The 22,972-nt window shown below is 37.8% G+C and overlaps 2 protein-coding genes and 1 long non-coding RNA gene across 12 annotated transcripts in view; 1 reads left to right on the forward strand and 2 right to left on the reverse strand.

Moving 5' to 3' along the window:
- Positions 1-13,571, reverse strand: part of SH3GLB1 (SH3 domain containing GRB2 like, endophilin B1) — a 29,530-nt gene extending 15,959 nt beyond the window's left edge. For 2 of the 9 annotated variants that reach the window (XM_059688987.1, XM_059688986.1), the window contains exons 1-3: positions 13,331-13,562; positions 3,728-3,869; positions 637-765 (exon numbers count right to left, since the gene is read on the reverse strand). In XM_059688987.1, coding sequence (XP_059544970.1) covers positions 637-765; positions 3,728-3,869; positions 13,331-13,402 — 343 coding nt within the window. In that variant the 5' untranslated portion in view covers positions 13,403-13,562. Of the gene's footprint in view, positions 1-636; positions 766-1,599; positions 1,681-3,727; positions 3,870-12,175; positions 12,201-12,383; positions 12,524-13,330 lie in introns of those variants that run through there. The other 7 variants (XM_059688990.1, XM_059688993.1, XM_059688984.1 and 4 more) reach the window with 7 other exon arrangements.
- Positions 13,572-13,605: 34 nt separating this feature from the next.
- Positions 13,606-22,972, forward strand: part of LOC132230878 (uncharacterized) — a 116,961-nt gene continuing 107,594 nt past the window's right edge. For both annotated transcript variants that reach the window (XR_009451951.1, XR_009451950.1), the window contains exon 1: positions 13,606-14,407. This is a non-coding gene — a long non-coding RNA (uncharacterized LOC132230878). The remainder of the gene's footprint in view (positions 14,408-22,972) is intronic.
- On the reverse strand, positions 21,696-22,268 carry LOC132231911 (zinc finger protein 706-like). The gene has a single exon (XM_059691675.1). The coding sequence runs from the start codon at positions 22,266-22,268 to the stop codon at positions 21,996-21,998; it is 273 nt and encodes a 90-aa protein (XP_059547658.1). The 3' UTR covers positions 21,696-21,995.

A 22,972-nucleotide genomic window follows, 5' to 3' on the forward strand; every position in this document is an offset into this window, starting at 1 on the left:
AACAGGAAAAAAGCTATAGAAATCCAAAATTGCTGTATATTCTGAGAAAATTAGATTTGAAGGATAATAGTATATAACGTTGAACTCCAGAGTTACACATTAAAAGAGTCAGTATAACAACTAACAAAGCTGGAGAAACTGTAAAACATGATCATAAAAAAATGAAACTATATGAAGAAAATAGAAATGAAATGTAATCCAAACATCCAGAGATAACCATTGTTAACATTTTTATATTAATGACATTATGTGTAATGAAAGCAACAGTGATTCTAACTTATAAAATAAGCCCTCAAGAAGCTTGAAAAAAAAGAGGAGACATATGTAAACAAAAACTACAATGTATCTTAAGTACCACAACAGAGATATTGCAAGAGTGCAAGTGAAGAATCCATTTAACATTTTAAACCTAAAAAGATCATATGAAATCTCAGAACAACATATGCTTAAATAAAATAAATTAAATTGAAATGAACATACTTATTTGTTACTGATAATTCTCACTTCATTGAAAATTTTAACATAAAAATTTTGAAGTTAAAGTGATTCCACTGATATTAGGTAAATGTTAATGATGTCTCTAAGTAGTAAAAATCTACAAGATATTTGTTAATAGACCTTTTGCCTCTCACTTACCATAAGCTGTTCCAGGGCCAAACTCAGTCCCTGCATCAATCATATATTGTCCCAAAAGTTCTGGGTTGTTTACACGACTTGGAGCTTTTCTATCCAGTTTCTCATAAACAAATTCTTCTATCCTGGCATCTACAAGAAAAGTTTGAAATTACCAATTTCAAAATAGCAAAACTATTTAAAAGACTCTTTTTTTCCACTACCAGACATTTATCACCCTGGAAAATTAATATGAAATTAGCATGCTTTCAAGTACTTATATTAATATACTGTAGGCCCAGCATACAACGTTCATGTACTCTATAGTAGGGGGCGTCCCTCAGCCCGGCCTGCACCCTTTTGCAGTCCGGGAGCCCTCGGGGGATGTCTGACTCACGGCTTAGGCCCGCTCCCCATGGGGAGCGGGCCTAAGCTGCAGTGGGACATTGGAGAGTGGGCCTAAGCTGCAGTGGGACATCCTTAGCGCTGCTGCGGAGGCGGAGGCGGGAGAGGTTCCCGCCACCACCGCTGTGCTTGCCAGGCATCAACCCAGCTTGTGGCTGAGTGGCGCTCCCCCTATGGTAGAGCACTGACCACCACGGGGCAGCTTCTGCATTGAGTGTCTGCCCACTGGTGGTCAGTGCACATCACAGTCACTGGTTATTCTGCCGTTTGGTCGATTTGCATATTACCCTTTTAATATATAGGATAATTTTTTAATTTATATATTGAGTATTATATAGCTCTAAGAAACTTACTATTTTAGAAATATGAAAAATATTTTGGAACAAAATATTTTAAAGTAAAGTAAAACCATTATATGAGTATTTTATGGGATTTTAAGTTCCAAAAAAGGGCTGGTATTCACTTTATATCTAGTGAAATTGCATTTGCCCCATTCATATAATGTCTAACTTTTATCTCTGAATATATGTTTTCAATTTCAAAAGCACGATTTTCAACTATGAAAATATGGATATAAAGTACCTTTAAGAACCAAAGAGTCATATACTTCTGACATCTTTTTTGGGCTTTTGCTTGCTCAAAGCTGTCTCTCCCTCCTAGAGTCTAAATATAGGCATAGGGGTTTAAGAACAGAGTAATCCAGGCTTGGAATAGTCTGCAGACAGAAATCAGCAATATGATGCCTTGGCATAATTGTATTTAATTATATTTAAAGTATATAGATACATAGATACCGCTGAGCATGTAGTCACTCAAGATTTCACCATTACCAATAAGATTAAAATACAAGACAAAAGGTTAAAAGCAATTATAGAACATTAGTATAAATGGAAAGGAAAAATATGAATAAACATTTTAGTGTAATAGTCAAGAAACTCACATTCACAGTGCTGCCTAATAGTGAGGTATTTCAGAGACAAATGAGAAAAGGTCCAAATTTCCAGAAACAATGATTAAATATAAATTAAAATTATAATCCAAAAAGAAGTTAAATATGTTCCTTTTAATTATCTCACATAATTCCTCCACAAGTGTAAGTTTTACACAGTGCACTGAAATTTCAAAAATAAGCTAAACCAATACAGAAACACTTCAGGAGTTGGCAAAAGTGTTCATTATAAAAACATATCAGAAGAGTTTTTAAGCAGGAATTTAAAAACCATTAAATTAGTTAAAACCAAAATGAGTCAGTTTAAAATGAATCATTTAGATGATGTTACCTAAGTTTCAGAATCTCATTTTCTGACCACCACAGTACTTCTTAGCTTTGCTGCTTTCTACCTATTTGGTCAAAAGTATAAATCCCATGTTGATTTCATTCAGTTAATAAAACATTTGGTATATTTTAAATAAATGTTTCATTTCGCTAAGTCTTAAAAAACATTTATGCAACTCTGCTATAATTCAATATATATTTCTGAAAAACCCTAGTTTCTAAAAAATCATACACTAAAAATAACAGGGCTTACAGAAAAACAGCTGGTTTAACCACACAAAACCTAAGTAACTTTATAACCAGAGCACAAACAAAAAAATAAAAAGAATTCTGTTACTACTTTTGAATTAAAACACTAATATAAAATAATATTTATGAGCCATCATAATTTCTTTATAAGAACACCATTCCTGTTTACCAGTCATGCGTGACTTTATTTGCCATTCTGGAAAACATGTTTTAGAACAGACTATGAGTGCAAGGAACTCTGGATAGAGCAAGGAATAAGAGGAAAACCTACCTTTTTTTTTTTTTTTTTTTTTTAGGTGCCATGGTATATAATTGAAGAAACCTTAAGTGAATAACAAATACCACACAGTATCCCAAGACTAGGCCTCAAAGTGTAAAAGGCTTAGTTTAAAAAGTCACTGCAATTTAAATAAAACTGCACAGAATTACTAGTAGTTTGTACAGTGCTTGAGTTTTTATGCAATAGCAACAAAGTTGGAATTTTAAGTACTTAAAAATAAGTGTATGGCACTCACAGCATGGTCACAATAACACTGGGGGAAAAGGGGAAGGAAAACATGCATTGTTGCCTTTGCCCTTCAATTCTGATATGTAAGCTCCCAGTGAAGACTGCCAATGTGCTTGGTTCTAGTTCAAGTTCCCCTTCCAATTAGCTATACTAAATTAGACAAAATGCTAACTTGTGAGTTTCAATTAATAAACAATTATGGTGCATCTTATTTGCAAGGTTATTTGGTTATTTAGTGATCTGCTTAGGGCTGTCAGAAAATCAAATGGAGTAATTTCTGTAAAAACATAAAACTTAACATAAACAAGTGGTAATGAATTAACTTTCCCCTTAATTATTTAGGAATAATTCTTCCTTGGATGAAGCAGGAAGAGTAATTTATTTTCATAGACCTTTATATCTCTTAAAATTCAAAGTCACTGCCTGAAATTGAATTTTCAAGAGGATTTTACAAAAGCCTGAAAAATGTTGTCAGTTTGTTAGGTGATACACAAAGAAATGTTTATCACCCTCTTCTTAAACAAGGCACACAAAAAATAACCATAATCTCAAAGCTATAAACAAAAAATTCTGTTTTCCAATAGAAAGTAAAACTTTTTCAACATTAAAAATCCTACTAACAGAACTTTTTAATAGGAATAGTCAATAAGGTAGGCAAAAGGTAAAAAGTTTCTTACTTGGATTTGGTTGCAATAACACTTCAGTTTGTTTCATTATTTTTTCTGTCCATATTTTGGTACATTCAGCTTTGCTAAGAAGGTTCTCTAAGTGAGCATCCAATTCTGTCTTCTCTGCCTGGCCAAGCTTTTCTTCTGTGAACTGTTAGTGATTATTTTAAAACAATATTAAATATATTGCAAATACATTTTAGCAACCTATAGTAGTAATTAAAAACAAAACTCAAATCCAAACAATCCCAAACATACAATTATTTGTAAACCACTGCATGTAAATGTTACTGTTTTTGCTCCTACGATAATTTTGCCCTTATCTATACCTCCTTTGTAGCATTTATTATGATCCTATCTTATATTTAACACATATCCTCAGTTCTGCTAAAATATATGATGTGAATTCTACAGAAAATCGAACACACTGTCTGGTATATAAATATTTCTGACTTATAAAGGTAGCATAGCAGTAAGGAGTAAGAGCTTTGAGTCAGCTGGATATGAATTCATACCCTGACTGCAATGCTGTGTTATCTGAGCAAGCTTTTGAATATTTTTTCCTTAGGTATCCTCTATCATAAAGAAGAGTCAGTATATATCTTACAGTACTTTGAAAGTTAATTAAGAGTATGAATGTAAATCACACTGTTCAGTGTCTGGTCATTGTTACTGAATTTAAAAAGGGATGTTTATGTTTAATGTGCCATTATATTATTGGCACTTTAATCACACCTAGTTAGATAGGCTTTTATGAGATGTTCTGAAAAACTATCATTCAAGTTGTTTCTTCAGGATATGTTCCAGCAATCGATGTGTAGACTAATTTTTGGAATATATCCTATCCATACTATGGAGGCATCTTTTAAAGATCATAAAATGTAGTTAAATATACTCAATGTACATTATCTTGTGTTGGTTTTTCAGGAAAAGCAGCATTGCACACACAGTAATAAAGAAGCAAAAAGATTTCCTTCCTTTCAGATTTTATGAAGACTTCTGGATATTTTTCATTAAATACTAGAAGTGATGACTCAGCCTGCTTATCATGCATATTTTTTTTTTCTAGAATATATGGCTTTTCCCACCATACCACAGGCATACTACTAGCACTAATTCTATGCTCATTAATCATAACTCGTTTCTGGGTAACAAAATATAATTGTTCACCTTGCTTTTTCTCCCCCCTCTCATTTCTTAAAATATCTTCTGCTCCACTTGCCTGAGTTTTATTATGTTTCTTCCAGCATCCTTGTTTTTGGTCTAATACTTTCAGTTGATTATAACTTAGCACTTTTAGCTGAAAGGTCCTCTAGAATGTTATTTTTAGACTTTATAACGCCCACCAAGGTCTTGTTCAGGTGCTAGAAATAACAGCTTTAATAGTTTTTGTAAAGTCTTAGGCCTTAGCCAAGCCCTGACCCAATGGGTGGGACTGAGAAAAGCAGTTCCAAAGGTATTGCTGCCCTAAGCCCATAAACTTGAGTGTATGGTAACTGAGGATAGGAGAGGCATTAGGCAAAAATCAAAACCCTTCTCCCAAGGTCAGCTAGGTAACTATGCAATCTCGATCTTAAGAGAGAACTCTAGTCTTCTTTCAGATCCATGAGATGCTAAGCAACAGACCTACTGTAGAGATATAGATTAGAATTTTACATGTTAATACACACAGGTTAACATTATCTACAAAGGATGAGATCATTGAGACAATAAACAAGTAATTAAATACTTTGATAAGGATATAAAGATAAAAGGAAGGTGGACAGAGGACCAACATAGGTGGTCCTATTATTTCTTGAGTGAGTTACTAAATGATTAACTGCTTGGATTAATGAATTCAAGTGTAGAGAACTGAAGAATTCATTCTGCAGGGAGAGGGAGGGCAGGAGAATCAGGTTTAAAAGGCCGAGGGATATGCAAGCTGGGCCTGGAAGAGGGAGCAGGAGTTTGAGGATTGCCAGATGTGAATGGTAAGAAAAATAGCCTCTCTGAACTGGTAACAACTGAGATGGGATGATAAAAAATGAGCTATGTAAAGACACAAGGAAGAGTATAGAGTCCTCTGATGATTTATCTTCCAGTTTCATTTCTGGAGGATCATTAGTGGCTCTAAATATTATTACTTTTTTTGGTAGAAGCCTTAATTTATACTTAAAACCCAAGACTAGATTAATACAACAATCAACAGATCCATAATTAAGAATCAGTATTTATTAAGTCAGTCTTTGTGCAAAGCACTCTGCTAAGAACTATTATAAGAGAGCTAAAGGAAAAATATTATCCAAACATTATAAGCCTGCAGGCCTATTTTTTTCAGTACATAAAATCATGGTAAACTTTATTATAGAGTTTTTTTTAAAAATATGCATCCAAGGATATTTTCCTATATATTTTTAGAGAGAGTGGAAGAGAGAGGAAAAGACACGAGAGAAATATTGATGTGAGAGAAACACATCTATTGGCTCCCTCACACACGCTGGGGCGGGGAGGAGCCTGCCACCAAGCAAGGTAAGTGCCCTTGACCAGAACCGAATTAGGGACCCTTCTGTCCGCAGGCTGATGCTCTATCCACGGAACCAAACCAGCTAGGGCCATATTGATGTTTTTTAGAAACATAATGGAATTAAACAAATGGGCTAGACATTACTAAATAATGTTTATAAATAGTGATTTAAGAAAGTCATTTAGTTTACCTGATACAAGTTAGGTTTCAGGGCAAGTTTTTCCCCAATATTTCAGAGAACCAACACAAAGTTAATTATTTGAAAAACAAAACATTTCAATCTTCAGGTCAAAAGGCTTGTTTGCTTAATTATTTAATATTTTCTTTGTGATTCTCATAACACTACCTTACCGGTATCTTTAATTAAATATACTTTTTTTTTTAAGTGTGAAAGTGTACTAGAGCAAAGATGAGAATTTGCAACAAATCATGTATTTGTATGAGTATGAAACCTTGGGCAAACTATTAAATAGTCTAATCCTCAACTTCTTCATTACTGAAATATTTTTAAAAAATGTATTTTATTGATATTTTACAGAGAGGAAGGGAGAAGGATAAAGAGAGTTAGAAACATCGACGAGAGAGAAACATCGATCAGCTGCCCCCTCACACTCCCCACTGGGGATGTGCCTGCAACCAAGGTACATGCCCTTGACCAGAATTGAACCTGGGACCCTTGAGCCCGCAGGCCGACGCTCTATCCGCTGAGCCAAACCGGTTAGGGCTCATTACTGAAATTATGATACATACCTATATAATAATTTTTGGACAGTTTGATATAAAATGCATAGCTTAGTAAATGGCATTTTCTAACATATATCAAAACCCTGACACTGTTAAAAATACAGAAGTATAAAAAGGGTCTAGTAAAGGATTTTATTGAGAAATAAAATCAACTGTAGTTTCTAACTACAACTATTATTAAAATTCTATAAAGTTAATAATTTTGGGTTGAAAGATATTGAAAACTAAAATTCTTAAGGGTAAAATTCAAAATTTTAGGTAATTAGGAAAGGAATCTTTTTTTTTTTTTTTTTAAAGAATAGGTTTTTTTGTCCTTATGAAAAAGGTATGTTATAATTTTATGTTTACCTTTAGGCAATACTGTTAAGATCATGAAAGCCTTGAGGGCAAGAACCATGTCATATGTGATTATACATCTCACATAGAGAAGAAAATATATACTATATTCTCCATACATATTTTCATTAATCTAAACCTCTTTAATTTATTTGATATAACTCATTTTCTGCAGTAGATGCATTCTTAAAAATGTTTTAGACAAAAATGTATCTATTAATATTGTACTATTTTGTTATTTTAATATGTCATACCTTCTGATTAACAATGGGAAAAATCCTTATGCCCCCATGATAAAATCATGGGAATGATCACGCCTTCTACAATTGCACATTTAAGTAATAATAATTTACATTTATAATTTCAACTTAAATATGTAACATTAGCAATATGGTTATTTCTCCACTCTTTTTTTGTTTGTTCTATGTAGGACTAAGGTTACCTTTAATTGGATTATTGACTATCATGTAGGGAGCAGAGGGAGACTGTAGGATAGGAGTGCTGTGAACAAAGACACAGGGACAAGGAACCACAGAATATGTTTAGATAATGGTAATAGAAAGTATTAATTTAAAGTATTAATTTTTTTGACAGCAAGTACTTACTGTAAAGGATTATCTTTGAGTCAGCCATATTTTGCCAGGCCCTGTAATCCTTCCTTCACTACAGGACAGGAATGTAGCCTACAGTATGACATAAAGAACCTGAATTCCCTACCCTGCTTTATCAGAAAGAAAAAAGAACCACAAGTAAAAAGGCTGTGTGATCCAAGACATCTATTTCATATAAAGTCTAACCATCAATTCTCTGGGTAAAGTAATATTTTAAAAGTAACAAAGTTCTTGAGGGGTGGAATGTATAATATTCTGAATATAATGTATTAGTAAACTATAAAGTAGATTCTTCTCAACTGGTACTCAATTTTGGCTGCTTTTTGGAATTACTTGCGGGAATTTTCAAAAACACTGATGCTGAATCAAACCCCAAAGATTCTAATTTAATATGGACTAGGGTGCGGCTTGTAAAGATCCCTCAGTTAATTTTAAGTGCAGCTAAGACTGAGAACCACTGTTCTAAACTCATACATAATTATTCTAACATCAGATTAAGAAACCATCTCCTATTTAGTAGTCTGTTAAGTTAATGCCAATAGTACCAAAGGATGTGAACACAGTTTTGGGAAGCACTAAATACACAGTTTTTACATGATGAGTAAATGTATGGACTTTGAATGTCACATGTATTATATATTAGAATTTGAGAGACACGGTGAAGTTATTTGCAGTTTAAATTCTATGAAGGAAATGGAATTTCAGAAGGGCTTGAAAGTATTTGGCCAAGATGGAATTCCATCCAAATAACACCTGATAGGAGCTAGTTGAGGGCTGCATCATACTCATCTTTATATCACCAGCTTAGACACACCATTAATGCTTGGTAAATTAAGTGGGAGATTGAGGTCAAGCTTGCAACTAAATTTTATAGACATTTTTCCCCCTCAGAAAATATCTGGCAGTCATGAAGTTCATAACGTAACTTCAGTAGTCAGTTCAAAGGAAATTAATATAAACCCCCTTCCTATGTAATTTAGTTTGAGAAAATTTTTTAGAAAGTATACACTTCCGTTTTAAAGAAGGTGAGCACAGTTTTGCTTCAATATCAATTCTGAATTTAAAATATGCACACTTGAAATATTTATTAAACCAAGTAAGAGAACAGTAATTAATAAAATAGGTATTTACTAAAAAGAGTAAAATATTTAATTATGACAAATTACGACTAGACTATGAAGTCCTTTGAGGTCAGCAACTAGGTCTTATTCAGCTTTGAATTCTTCAATGCCAAACATCCTAAGAGGTACTCAATAAATATAAGGTGAGTTGAAGTTGAAGTTTAGAATTAATCAACTTCAAGGTCAGCAGATACAATATTAGAAAAATACTAATGAAAATAACAAAATTATTTAATGTGCTAAATGATTCAAAGAGTAAACTTTACTTATGGTTACTGCCTTGCTTGGAGAAAATTTATAAAAAATTAAAAGCCATGTTGGATGTTGTGAGAAGGGAATAAGAAAGAATTCTTTAAGACACACAATCTTATTAAAGATGTGAAAGCCACAGAATAACAGAATTTTAGAGCTCCAAGGGGCCTTACATAACAGTGCATGAGGAGAAAATTGCCACATAGAGAATTGATAAATGACACAGGATTTCACACTAAGCACCTGTGGTCTTAGATGGACTTGCAGTTGTATCTTGAGAGCAAGAAAGATGACAAAGAGGCAGCAGAGAGCATTCAAGATGAGTTTTACTTAAGAACAAAATCTAGAATTAGAAAAGTATAAGATATTTTTGAAATTAGAAAATAATTTGATAGAAATAATGTTTATATATGAGTAAGAGGAAATATAAAGCTGGGAGGGAGTATTTAATGCTCAACAAAGGAGTTTGGACTGAAGAGACAGATTCCATGAATTAATAAATGGTTTTTAAGACACTAATAAAGTAACAACTGATGGAAGATAAGTAACTTGATGCTCTTGTATTCTACTGTTTTGAGGGAGGTAAGAACAACAAAACCACCCAAATGGACTATTAAGGAATGGATACTCCTATTCATTTATACACTGAGTGGCCAGATTATTATGACCACCCCATCAGTACAATGAAGTGAATTAATTATGCAAACAATAATAATAAAACCTTGAGAGTATTTGCTTAGAAAGTTTTCAATATTCAGCATTTTTGAAAGTGTCAATGAAGTACTGATGGGGTGATCATAATAATCTGGCCACTCAGTGTATATTTTACCTTAACATATTTTTTTAAAGTACTAAGGAACATACATTTTAGAAGGGTGAGAATGGAGTGATGAGACCCATTTATATGTTTAATAGTTTGATTTTACTTTAAAAAAAATAGGGGGCAATTCAATTTTTAATTAAAAATTTTTTTTAAGTAAAATGAAAAAATGTATGGCAGTTGCTAACCAGAGAATGGCCTATTCCTTAAGGTATAAATGTGAACTTGAATTCCATTCCTATTGTTCTTATTACTTATAATGAGTAACTGGCATACATAACTCTTACTCTATTCTTAGCATGAAACTTGGCACTTTGGCACTATACTGATGTCAATTCAATTTAAAGTAGGAACTCAGTTACTGACTAAATACTGATAAGCAGTGTTTTGTTGAAAATTACCAGACAGCATCCCAAATTTCACATGTTACATTTTGGAACCATCTTTTTTCCCTTATATATTTTATTTTTAAAAAGTATTATAGAAATGTCAAACATATACAAAAGCATAATAGTATAATGAAACCTCATGAACCCACAACCCAGCTTCTAACTATCAACATTCTGCCAATGTTGTTTTAACTGTTCCCATTTTTTCTTCTGAAATATTTTAAAGTAATTCTCAGACATGGTACAATTTATACAAATTTCAGAATATACCTCTAGAAGATACAGACTCAACATAAGGAGCCTGCTCCTCCTGAAATATTTCCTTTCTTAGTAAATGGTTCAAGTGTCAATGAGTCATCCTCGACTCATTTTTCTCTCATAGCGTAAAGCCAATCTAACAAGCAATACTGGATAGATTGTGAACTTCCCTGCTATCACTCTTATGTCACATCACCTTTTACTTTTTGCCTGCCCTATGTCCACAGCTCCCTAACTGGTCTTCCTAGTACCCCCTGAAACTTCAGTCTTTATACTTGTTCCCTATGACTGAAATGTTTTTCATTCAAAAAACTGGAAACTGTCACTTCTTGAGGCCTCTTTGAATTTGATCCTATTAGAAAGGCTTGCTTTAACCACCATGTCTACACAACAGGGCAACAACCATCACTTCTACCATTAACCTATCCCCACCGGCCTATTTCTCCATCACCACCTGATGTATTTATTTACTAGTTTGTCCTCTTCTGCCAGATTGTGAGCTCCAGGAGGGCAGATATTTTCTTGATTTTATTCATTACTGTATCATCAGTGTTCAAAATAGTAGCGAGAGGCAGTCATGGAGTATGCAGTTAAGTATTAAATACTGAAAATTATTTGATAGCTAACAGAGTAGAACAGAATTTGAAAATTTTTTCCTAAAGAATTTGAAACAATCAGTAATTCAGAATTCATTTGGAAAATAATACATCTTTTGAAGGCTTTGACAGATATTCAAAATCTAGTCTACTGACAATTTATGTGTCCTATATTTAAGCAGTGTGGATTAGGTACCTGAAATATATCTAACTGTATTTAAAAAGTGGCATGATATGGTGTCATAGCTGCATTCAGCATCTTCATAGGGGATTAGCACTGAAACAATGCCAAAGTCTCGGCCTCTTTTGCCATCAACATGAAGTCTTATGAATCAAAATTCAATTCAGACCTTCACTCACTACATTCTTCTTGCACCTAGTCTTTGAACTATGAGTACTAGGCTAATTTAAATTTAAAAAATTACTTTAACTATAAGGTTCAGTGTCTTTTCAATATACCTTGTATTTCAGTGGAGGAAGGCGAGACGAGGGCTAAGGCAGCTTGCACCTTACCGACCATGCAGAGTCTGTAACTTGGGAATCAAGACCTAGCAGGAATTTCCCGTCTCTTCAGCGTTACTTGCCTAAGCGTTATGGAAACAAATGTCGGTAACTGCTCAGCGTGTACTAGCTGATGTGTGAGCCCTTTCTGGGCGGTAACACTCTATGTGTCCTGAACCTGCAATGCGCATCCAAGAAGAGAGAGGCAGCTTGCAGTAAGCAGCAGGTCAGACAGCGCCGGCTATTTACTAGCCCTGCAGGTTAAGCAGGTCACTCACCTCCCTGAGGCCGCTGCCTCACATATAAAGGGGGTTAATAACACCTACCTGGCCAAGTTACAGAAAGGGCTGGACATAATCTGTCAAATGTCAAATGAAATGTTTGACATCGTTGTTGTTGTTTTTTTCTTTCACAATATAAGGCAGCTATTACCTCTAGTTCTACCATTCTTTCGCCAAGCACGGTGCAACGTGAGAGCGACTGTGCCAGTAAAACTGGGATCAAGCAGCAAAGCCAGACCAACAACCGCCGCACCTCTCGGTATCAACGCGGCATGCACCTCGGAGAGCTGTTTCTGTGTCCTCTTTCCAAAAGAGCACGCTGTTGTTACGGTGACGATGGCATTACCTTAAACACCCGATTGTTGACAACCCATGTTGCGGTAAAATCTACATCTGTTCGCAGACTGAACCGAGTGGCCATCGTGTGGGTGACGCCGGCGGAAAGCCGTCCAAGTTCCCCAGGACCGACCCTTCCCTGACGGCGGAGTACCCGGCGCTGGTCGCCTTTCCCCCCTAAAGTGGCTGCAGGCCCCACGGGAGCCTCCCCCGCGCCACGCCCCGGGCCTGGGACTGTGCGGGAACCCCCGGGCTCCGGCCTTCCCGGGGCCGCGGCCAAGTCCGGGCGCCAACTGGCGACCTCCATTTCTCAGCCCAGGGCCGTCCTTCCCGGGAGGGAGAGGCGCTGGGGGGAACCGTGCCGGCGGCTCTCCGGGCAGAGGGGCAGGAAAAGGGCACTTCCTTCTCCTTCTCGGCGGGGAGGGTGCGAGGAAGGGACCGAAAGGGCGGCGGTGGCGTCAGCAGAGTCCGTCTCTCGGCTCACCCCGCGGGACTCGCCAGGCCTCCGCCCGGGGCCCCGGGAGGGAGGTCACACAGCACCCGCGTCGTGGGGGCCAGCCAGGCGGGTGGTGCTGTCGGAGCCGCCTCGGCTCGAGGCCGAACTCAAGGTGTCCTCCAGGGGCCCGTCTCCACCCCGCCTCCCTTCACCCCGGGGGCGGCGGCTGGGCAGGAGGGGGGCACGGGAGACGGCGGCCAGGCCCGCAGGGGCGCCAGGCCGCGCCCATCTCCCGGGCCTCGGGCCGCCGCAGGCAGGCCCTGTGGTCGGCGAGGCCGGGAGCGAGGGCCCCGGCGATCGGGCTGGATGCTCCCGCATCGCCCCCACCCGGTCCTCGGGGAGACGCCACCCCTTCCCCCACCGCCTACCTGCACCGCACGGCTGAGGAAAGTGCCCGCGTCGGCCGCGAACTTCTTGACGTTGAAGTCCATCATGTTCATCCTGCGCCGCAGCCGGGCGGAGCTGCCGGCTGACCTAGCGGGGAGGCGGAGGCGCCGCGGCCGGGCTGGGGCGCCGGGCGGGAGTGGCGCGGACAGACGTGGTGAGTGGAGGGAGGCGGCGCCAGCCCCGCGGCCGCAGCTGTCGTTTCCGTCAAGGGCAGGGGCGGGGGGAGTGAGGGTGGGGCGAGGGGAGAGGACGAGCGCCTCCCAGCGGCCCCCGCGTCCGGGCGCCGCAGCCGGGACGCCGGGCCTGTCCCTTCCGGAGCGCGGCCGCTAACGTCGGCGCTGGCCGCGGTGGGCGAGCCGGAAACGGATTGGCGTTCTGGCCTCCGGGTCAGGCTCCCCGGCGGAGGAAGCGGGCGGCGCCGCGGGCGGAGCCTTTGTGGCGAGGTGATCGCGGGAACAGCGACCCCTTCAGGACCGTCGCGGCGCTGCCGCGGGGCGCGCCGGGAACTTGGCTCGCTCCGCCCGTGGGAAGGGCCGCGTCGCTGGGAGGAGCGCGCCGCAGAGTCGCAGCAGCGCGGCGCTGTTGTGGTTAGTCCCAGAGAACCAAGAGCAGACGACTCCGGCCCCTCTTTTTATTTGGAGGAAAAATATGGATGTTGGAACATAGAATTGCAGTAGCTGTGTCATTAGAACCAGCAGCTCCCTGTCATCTTGTACCCGCGCCCGCAGGTGTCGGAAGTGGCAGAAGAGGGTTGAGTTAGTGTCCCGCCCAGCCGGTTTTCATCCATTCAGCATTATCGAATGTCTACCGTGTACCAGAGCTGAATCGGGTGCTGGAGATACTGTGCTTCAAAACACTGCCCTTGCCTTCAAGATGCTCTCGGTTCTTTAACTTGACCACCTTAGGGGACTTCACCCTCAGCAGAAGCTCTGTAACCATTTGCTGCCGCAAGGACTTTGTGACTGCCTTACAGGGTCAACCCTAGGCGCCCACTGTGTGCGAAGTACGATGCCCAGGACACAGAGTGCCAAGCGGAGGTCACAAAGAAGTAGAAAATGGTGAGTGAGATAGAATAATCCTTAAAGATTCAACGCGGCGAATTTTGATAACAAATGAGACTATGATGTGAAATCTGTCACACACACACACACACCATGATTCTGATTAATTTCTTAAGCAGTCTTTGTGATATAGCCTATGTTTGAACTAAGTTAAGACAGGTGCAAGCAAGGAGAGAGAGGGAGACCTTAGTATTTCAAGAAAACAGGGTGTGTTTTTTGTGTGGGCTGTGCCCTTTTGTTACATTAGGGCTGGGAAAACGCAGCCCTGCAGGCAATGGAATGAGCTCACATAACTCATTCAGTGTTTTACTGTAACAGCAGTAAACAGAAGCAGTGGCTGTTGTTAAAGTCTGAAAGGTTAGCTCTAAAGGCATTTTAAGGAACAGCAGATAACATAGAGATTTGTTTGTGTTCGGTTATTCTTGGTGGTGGTGACAGACACAACCACTTTTTTTCTAAGATAACTCCAGTGGAATGAATCTCCTAGACCCCAAATACTACACATATCTTTAATTTTTCCAGAAATATAGAAAAGGAAATATATAATTAGGAATGTTGTTTTTCATTTATTGTCCATATTTAGATTTTTAAGCACTTACTATCTTTGTAGATGTCTATCTTCACAATAAGTGTATTTGCTACAATCTATGTCTATTTCTACAGAAGGCTCACCACACCACATCCACTGTTACAGAAAAAAACTCTGGATCCCTTCCTCAAAGGTGTAGATCTACCTAACTTGAAAAAAATCTTCACTTCTTCCTGTTGAGCCTTCTATAGCTATAATATTTGCTTCTGCATATGATCACATAATACAGTGTGACTAAGTGTATTTGTAGATTATATTATCTACCTAGTTTTAACTAAATAAATCTTCACAAAAATGGACAAGTTGCCTAAAGAGTTATCACCAAAGAAACATACAGTGATTGAACCTCGAGGTCATGGTTTGATTCCTGGTCAGGGCACATGGCCATGTGTAGGCTCATGCAGATGGTGCAGGAGGCAGCCAGTCAATGATTCTCTCTCATCATTGATGTTTGTATCTCTCTCCCTCTCCCTTCCTCTCTGAAATCAATATATATATATATATATATATATACACATATATATGTAAAAAAAGGTAATAACACAAGCACAAGCAAACCAGAAATGCCAGAGCTGATACTTCTAAATGTTGAATTTATCAGGAAGACATTGAAATATGAATTTTAAAGTGATTAAAACTCGGTTCCAGCTTTTAAGGAACTTAGAATCTAATGTGGGAAATAGACTTGTAAAGTAAAACATAGTATGAGAACTGTAACTAGAAAAGCTTGTATAAGATTGGGCTGGAGTGATTTGTAGAGGAATTGGGTATTAACCAGCAGGGTAGGGGAGGTGATAATTAAGACTTTTTTGAACTGGCTTCTGACTGAATTCATCTGTCAGTGGGGAGAGATGATTAGACTTTAATTTAGAAAGATCACATTTTAGGCAGTGTGGATAATGGACTGTAGAGGGGCAAATACAGGTAGAAAGACTGATTAGGAGTCTGTTGCTATTACTCACCATGTACTCTGCTATCTTGATATCTTAAAATTGAAAGTATTTTTTTGACCAAAATTCCCTCTCATTGGACATCTGTTTCTCTTTTACTCACTTAGTATGTGCTTATCATCATCAAGGCCTGTAATCCCATGCCTCATTACTCTCCCTCCACTTTCCACTCTTTTTTTTTTTCTTTAACTCTCACCAGCACCCTCAGCTGCCTCTGTCCTTCTGACCCATCAATCTACATTCCCAGATGAATGTTTTCTCTGTTTCTGCTCTCAAACTCCCAGCATTGTTAGGGAAAATTGCACAACCTTGTAGATGGATGCTACTTACCTACTAATGAATGATTGCCTACTTACACTAAACCTTTATAACTACCTAGAAAAGCTTTTACTTCTTTCTAATCGAATTCTTTTTATACTCTCTGCAGTGCCTTCTACAAAACTTTGACCCTTTCCTTAACATGCCTAGCTTATTCTCATATACTATTATTCTTAGCCATTGATACTTTTTCTTTACAAAGGAATGATAAATCATCAAGCTATTATTAGCCAAGAGCTCCTTTAACCAAACTCGTTTATTTCCACCTCTTGTCCTTCTCCACACTATTGCCAAATGTTTCAGAGGAAAGGTGTCCCAGGTGTTTTCTTCTGAGTTGAGCAAGATATTGCTCTTTTAATCTTGGCTGCATGTGGGCATCACCTGGAGAGTTTAAGCAACCACTTATGCCTGGATTCCACTTTCAGAGTGTGGACTGGGTATTGGGATGTTTAGAAGTTCCCCCAGGTGATGCTAAAGTGTGGCCAAGATTGGTAATGAACCCATCATCCTCTGAGTACATACTTGTTCCACCAGTCTCTACCGTTTGCCTACAGATAGATTCCTTTTCTCTTACTGGATTGAGTTGCTCTAGGGCAGTGACCATTTCTTATTCATTTTTATAATTTAATGGTCTACTGGCAACTTTAGAGAACTCTCAGTTAATTTTTTCAATGAATAAAATAATCAAATCAAGATGTATACTGTTCATTTGTAACCCGTCCTCCCCAACCCAACTTTCCAACTATAGATTCAGTATTGCCAGTACTGAGCCTCTTGTAGTTTGTTTTTACTGAAAGTTATTTTTTTCTGGTTTCCTATAATGGCAAATTGAAATATATACACCAAGTCTCTTAAGCTAGAAATATGAGTCTCCTTTGATGATTTCCTCTTATTTCCCATGTCTGATTGATCAAGTCTTTGGAATTTTTTCCTCTGAACTCTTTCTCCTCTTCTCCTCTTTTTTACTTTTAAATTGAGGTATAATTGACATGTAACATTATATTAGTTTCAAATGTACAACATAATGAGTCATTGTTTGTATACATGGTCAAATGAGCACCACAATAAGTCTAGTTAACATCCCTTACCTTACATAGTTACAGAAATAATTTCTCTTGTGATGAGAACTTTTAAGATTTACTTTCTTTGCAACTTCCAAATATGCAATATAGTATTATTTACTATGGTCACAATGATATACATTATATTCCTATGACTTTTAAAAAAATACATGGATAGAGAGAAATCCAGAACTTCCAAAAGAAGGCCCAAGGCCCCACAGCAGCTTGCATTGCTTCACAGCTGGGCTCCTGCTAGGTAGCCTCAGGCAGAGGCTAAATTACCACCTCCTTAGAGATCCAAGAGCCAGTGTACCCAGTGGTCAGAGTGGGACCATGCAGATTGCAACTCCTCAGATCCATAAGGGACACACTCAGGGGGAAGACTTAGTGAGCACCAAAGCCCCACTGAAGCAAGTCTTGCCCCAGAAGGGTGTCTCCAGCACAGAAGTTCTCCCACTGCAGACACAGCTGATTCTCACAGCCAATTGGCCTGGAGGTCAATTCCTCCCAGTGATAACTACAACAATCAAGGCTAAACTACAACAAGACTGTGCACAAAGCCCACAAAGGGGTGCACCAAGAGTGTCCACCTCAGGTAATTGGGGAGGCTGAATCACTGGGCACCTAGCACAGAAAACCACTCTATCAACACAGGAAAGCATAAAAAATGCGGAGACAAAGAAACAGGTCACAAATGACAGAAATGGAGGAAAGCAAACTACTGGATATAGAGTTCAAAACCACACTTTTAAGGTTTTTCAAGAATTCTCTAGAAACTGCCGATAAACTTAGTGAGACCCTCAAGAAATCTAGTTAGACCCTCGAGGTTATGAAAAAGGACCAACTAGAAATTAAGCATACACTGACTGAAATAAAGAATATTATACAGAGTTCCAACAGCAGACTAGAAGATAGCAAGAATCAAGTCAAAGATTTGAAATACGAAGAAGCAAAATACACCCAACCGGAAAAACAAAAAGAAAAAAGAATCCAAAAATATGAAGATAGTGTAAGGAACCTCTAGGACAACTTCAAACATACCAACATCCGAATTATGGGGGTGCCAAAAGAAGAGAAAGAGCAAGATATTGAAAACCTATTTGAAGAAATAATAACAGAAAACTTCCCCTACTTGGTGAAAGAAATAGACTTCCAAGTCCAGGAAGCTCAGAGAACCCCAAACAAAAGGAATCCAAAAAGGACCACACCAAGACACATCATAATTAAAATGCCAAGAGCAAAAGACAAAGAGAGAATCTTAAAAGCAGCAAGAGAAAACCAGTCAGTTACCTACAAGGGAGTACCCATACGACTGTCAGCTGATTTCTCAACAGAAACTATGCAGGACAGAAGGGAGTGGCAAGAAATATTCAAACTGGTGAATACCAAGAACCTACAACCAAGATTACTTCACCCAGCAAAGCTATCATTCAGAATTGAAGGTCAGATAAAGAGCTTACAGATAAGAAAAAGCTAAAGGAGTTCATCACCACCAAATCAGTATTATATGAAATGCTGAAAGCTATTCTTTAAGAAGAGGAAGAAGAAGAAAAAGGTAAAGATAAAAATTATGAACAACAAATACACATCTATCAACAAGTGAATCTAAAAATCAAGGAATAAAATCTGATGAACAGAATAAACTGGTGAATATAATAGAATCAGGGGCATGGAAAGGGAGTGAACTGACTATTCTTGGGGGGAAAGGAGTGTGGGGGGGTGTGGGAAGAGACTGGACAAAAATTGTACACCTATAGATGAGGACAGTGGGGGGGGGGTAAGGGCAGAGGGTGGGGTGGGAACAGGGTGGAGGGGAGCTATGGGGAGAAAAAAGAGGAACAAAAAAAATTCATGGATGTTTGTGCTTTTTGACCCCCTTCACCCATTTCTTCTGTCCTACATCCCACTCCCACCTCTGGCAACCATCAACAGCTCTCTGTATCTATGAATTTTGCTTTTTTGTTTTTCATTTTTATTTATTTATTTAAAAAATATATATAATATATATTATATATATTATATATATTATATGTATATTATTAATTTCAGAGAGGAAGGGGGAGGGAGAGAGATAGAAACATCAATGAAGAGAGAATCATTGATCAACTGCCTCCTGCATACCCCACACTGGGGATCGAGCCCAGAACTCGGGCATGTGTCTTTGACTGGAATTGAATCTGGGACCCTTCAGTCCACAGACTGATGTGCCATCCACTGAGCTAAACCAGCTAGGACTTGTTTTGTTTTTAGATTCTACATATAAATGATATCATACAGTGTTTGTCGCTCTCTGCTGGTTTGTTTCATTTAGGATAATGCCCTCAAGGTCCCTCTTGTCTCAAATGGCAAGATTTCATTCTTTTTATGGCTGAATAATATTCGTGTGTGTGTGTGTCTCACATTTTCTTTATTCATCCATCAATGAATTCTTTGGTTGTTTCCATATCATGATTGTTACAAATAATGCACAATCAACATGGGGGTGTATATATCTTTTTTAATTAATGTTTTAGTTTCCTGGGTAAGGATCCACAATGGAATTATTGGGTCATATGGTAGTTCCATTTTGAATTTTTTTTTTAATCTTAGAGAGAGAAACATTGCTTGGTTGTCTCCCATACACACCCTGACTGAGATAGAATCTGCAACCTGGGTATGTGCCCTTACCTGCAATTGAACCTGCCACCTTTCGGTGCACGAGACGATGCTCCAACCAACTAAGCCACACTGACGATGGTTCCGTTTTGAATTTTTAAAGGAACCTTTATTCTGTTTTCTATAGTGGCTATTCCAGTTTATGGTGCCACCAGCAATGTACAAAGTTTCCTTCCCTTTTCTCCACATAATAGCCACCACTTGTTAATTTTTGTCTTTTTAATAACAGCCATTCTAATAGGTGTGAAGGATATCTCACTGTGGTTTTGATTTTTATTTCCCTCATTATTAGTGATATTAGACATCTTTTCCTCTACATTTGGCCATCTGTATGTCTTCTTTGGAAAAAATGTCTATTTAGATTTTTGCCCAATTTTAAAAATCGGATTTTGTTTTTTTTTGCTGCTGAGTTGTACAAGTTTTTTATATATTTTTTATATTTATCCCTTATCAGATACATGACTTGCATATATTTTCTCACATTCAGTAGGTTATCTTCTCATTTTGTTGATGATTACTTTGTGGTGCAGAAGTTTTTAGTTTGATGTAGTCCCACTTGTTTATTTTTGTTTTTTGCTTTTCGATTAAAAAAACATGGCCAAGATTTATGCCAAGGATTTACCACCTATGTTTTCTTCTAGGAATTTTATGGTTTGAGGTCTTATATTTAAGTTTTTAATTCATTTTGAGCTAATGTTTGTTTATGGTGTAAGATGGTAGTTCAGGTTCATTATTTTGCATGTGGCTGTCCAGTTATCTCAGGGCCATTTATTGAAGAAACTTTCTTTTCCCCATTATATATTCTTCACTCCTTTGTCATAAGTAAATTGACCATATAAACGTGGATTTCTTTCTTGACTTTCAATTATGTTCCATTGCTGTATGTATCGGTTTTTATGCCTAAACCATACTGTATTACAATGTATTACAATAGCTTTATAATGTAGTTTGAAATCAGGGAGTGTCATGCCTCCAGCTTTGTTCTTCCTTCTCAAGATTGCTTTGGTTATTCAGATAAATTTTAGGGTTATTTGTTGTATTTCTGTGAAAAATGCCATTGGAATTTTGATAGGGATTACATTGAATCTGTGCATTGATTTTGGTAGTATGGACATTTTAACAATATTGATTCTTTTAATCCATGAGTATGGGATATCCTTCTATTTATTTGTGTCTTCTTCAGCTTCTTTAATTAATGTTTTATAGTTTTCTTTATACAGGTCTTTCTCCTTGGTTAAATTTATTCCTATATATTTTATTCCTTTGGGGATAATTATAAATTGAATTGTTTTCTTCATTTCTCTTTCTGATAGTTTGTTATCAGTGTATAGACATGTAGCAGATTTTTAAAATATTAATTTTGTATCCTGCAACTTTGATGAATTTTTAAATTGGTTCTAGCCTTCTTTTCAGTGGAGTCTTTAAGGTATTTTATATATGGTACCATGACTTCTGCAAATAATTACAGTTTCATGTTTTCCTTTCCAATTTGGATTTTTGAAAGTTATTCTTCTTGCCTAATTGCTGTGACTAGGACTTTCAATATCATGTCAAATAAAAGTGGCAAGAGTGAACATCCATGCCTTGTTCCTGATCTTGGAGGAAAATCTTTCAGGTTTTCACCATTGAGGATGATGTCATTTTTGAGCTTGTCATATATAGTCTTTATTATATTGAAGTATATTCTCTCCATACCTTTTTTAAAATCAAAATACTACTTTATTAAATGAGTTATTTTACACAATATGAACATCAATATAATTACAATTGTAAAAATTTTTTTATAACAAGGATGGACTGATTTTCAGATTTCCAAATTAGAGTCAACTGTACATTTACACAGAATTGTCTTTGCATGAAGCCCAAAAGGGAACAGCATGAAAATGAGTGTTTCTGTAGCCCCTTTATTTTTGCTGATCAACAGTTTGTTAGAAAAGCAGCTGCAGGTTTGTTACCTAAGGTCCGATACAGTAGAAGAGTCAAAGGTGTCATGAATTCACCTGTAAACAACTTTATGCCTGGACATCAGCCGATTCTGGAGGAAGTGAAGTCTTAGGATGCTTGCTCTCAAAGTGCTGCTTGAAGGTCTTAGGCTCTGGCATTTGTGTCCTACAGACAGTGCAGGTATATATTAAGGCAGCTTTGGCAGCAGCCTTTTGGTCATGTCCTTGTTTTTTCTTTTGTCCGGCTTGTTTTTTGGCATTTTTCTGCTGAGACTGAATCTTCTGCTGTCCATGAGCCCTATCTTCTGGCAGCGGGCTTCTTCCCGCCCAGCGCGGGCGCATGCCTGCGCCTCTTCCGGTCGCGCCGGCCCCCTCCATACCTTTTTTATTGAAAGTTGTTTTTTTTTTTTAATCATAAATGAGTGTTGAATTTTAGCAATTTTTCCTGCATATATTGAGATGATCATATGATTTTTATATTTTGTTTTATTAATATGATGTATTCTGTTGATTGATTTGTGTTGTTGAACCTTTCTTCCATCTCAGTAATAAACCTCCTGGTTCATGGGTCAATGCCCCATTTTGTTTTTGATGTTACATTTTATATCTGTTTATCTTGTGTATCTTTTAACTATTAATTATTATAGTTATTTTTTACTACCTTTGTCTTTTGACTTTCATATTGGCTTTATAGATGATTAATTCACTACCTTTATACATTTGCTTTTGCAGTCAAATTTATTCTTTCATACATTTTCTTGTTACTAATTGGCACCCTTTATTTTCAGCTTAAAGAAGTCTCTTTAACATTTCATGTAAGGCTGGTTTACTGATGATAATCTCCTTTAACTATTGCTTGTCTGAAAAACAATTGATCTCTTTAATTTTGAATGACAGTTTTGCCTGGTATAGAATTCTTAGTTGGAAATACTTATTTTCCAGCACTTTGATATATCATTTCACGCCCTTCTAGCCTGGAAAGTTTCTGCTGAAAAATTTGTTGCTAAGTTCATTGGGGTTTTCTGTATGTAACAAGTTATATTTTT

The sequence above is a fragment of the Myotis daubentonii genome, chromosome 3 (genome assembly GCF_963259705.1).
Source record: "Myotis daubentonii chromosome 3, mMyoDau2.1, whole genome shotgun sequence".
NCBI lineage: Eukaryota > Metazoa > Chordata > Mammalia > Chiroptera > Vespertilionidae > Myotis > Myotis daubentonii.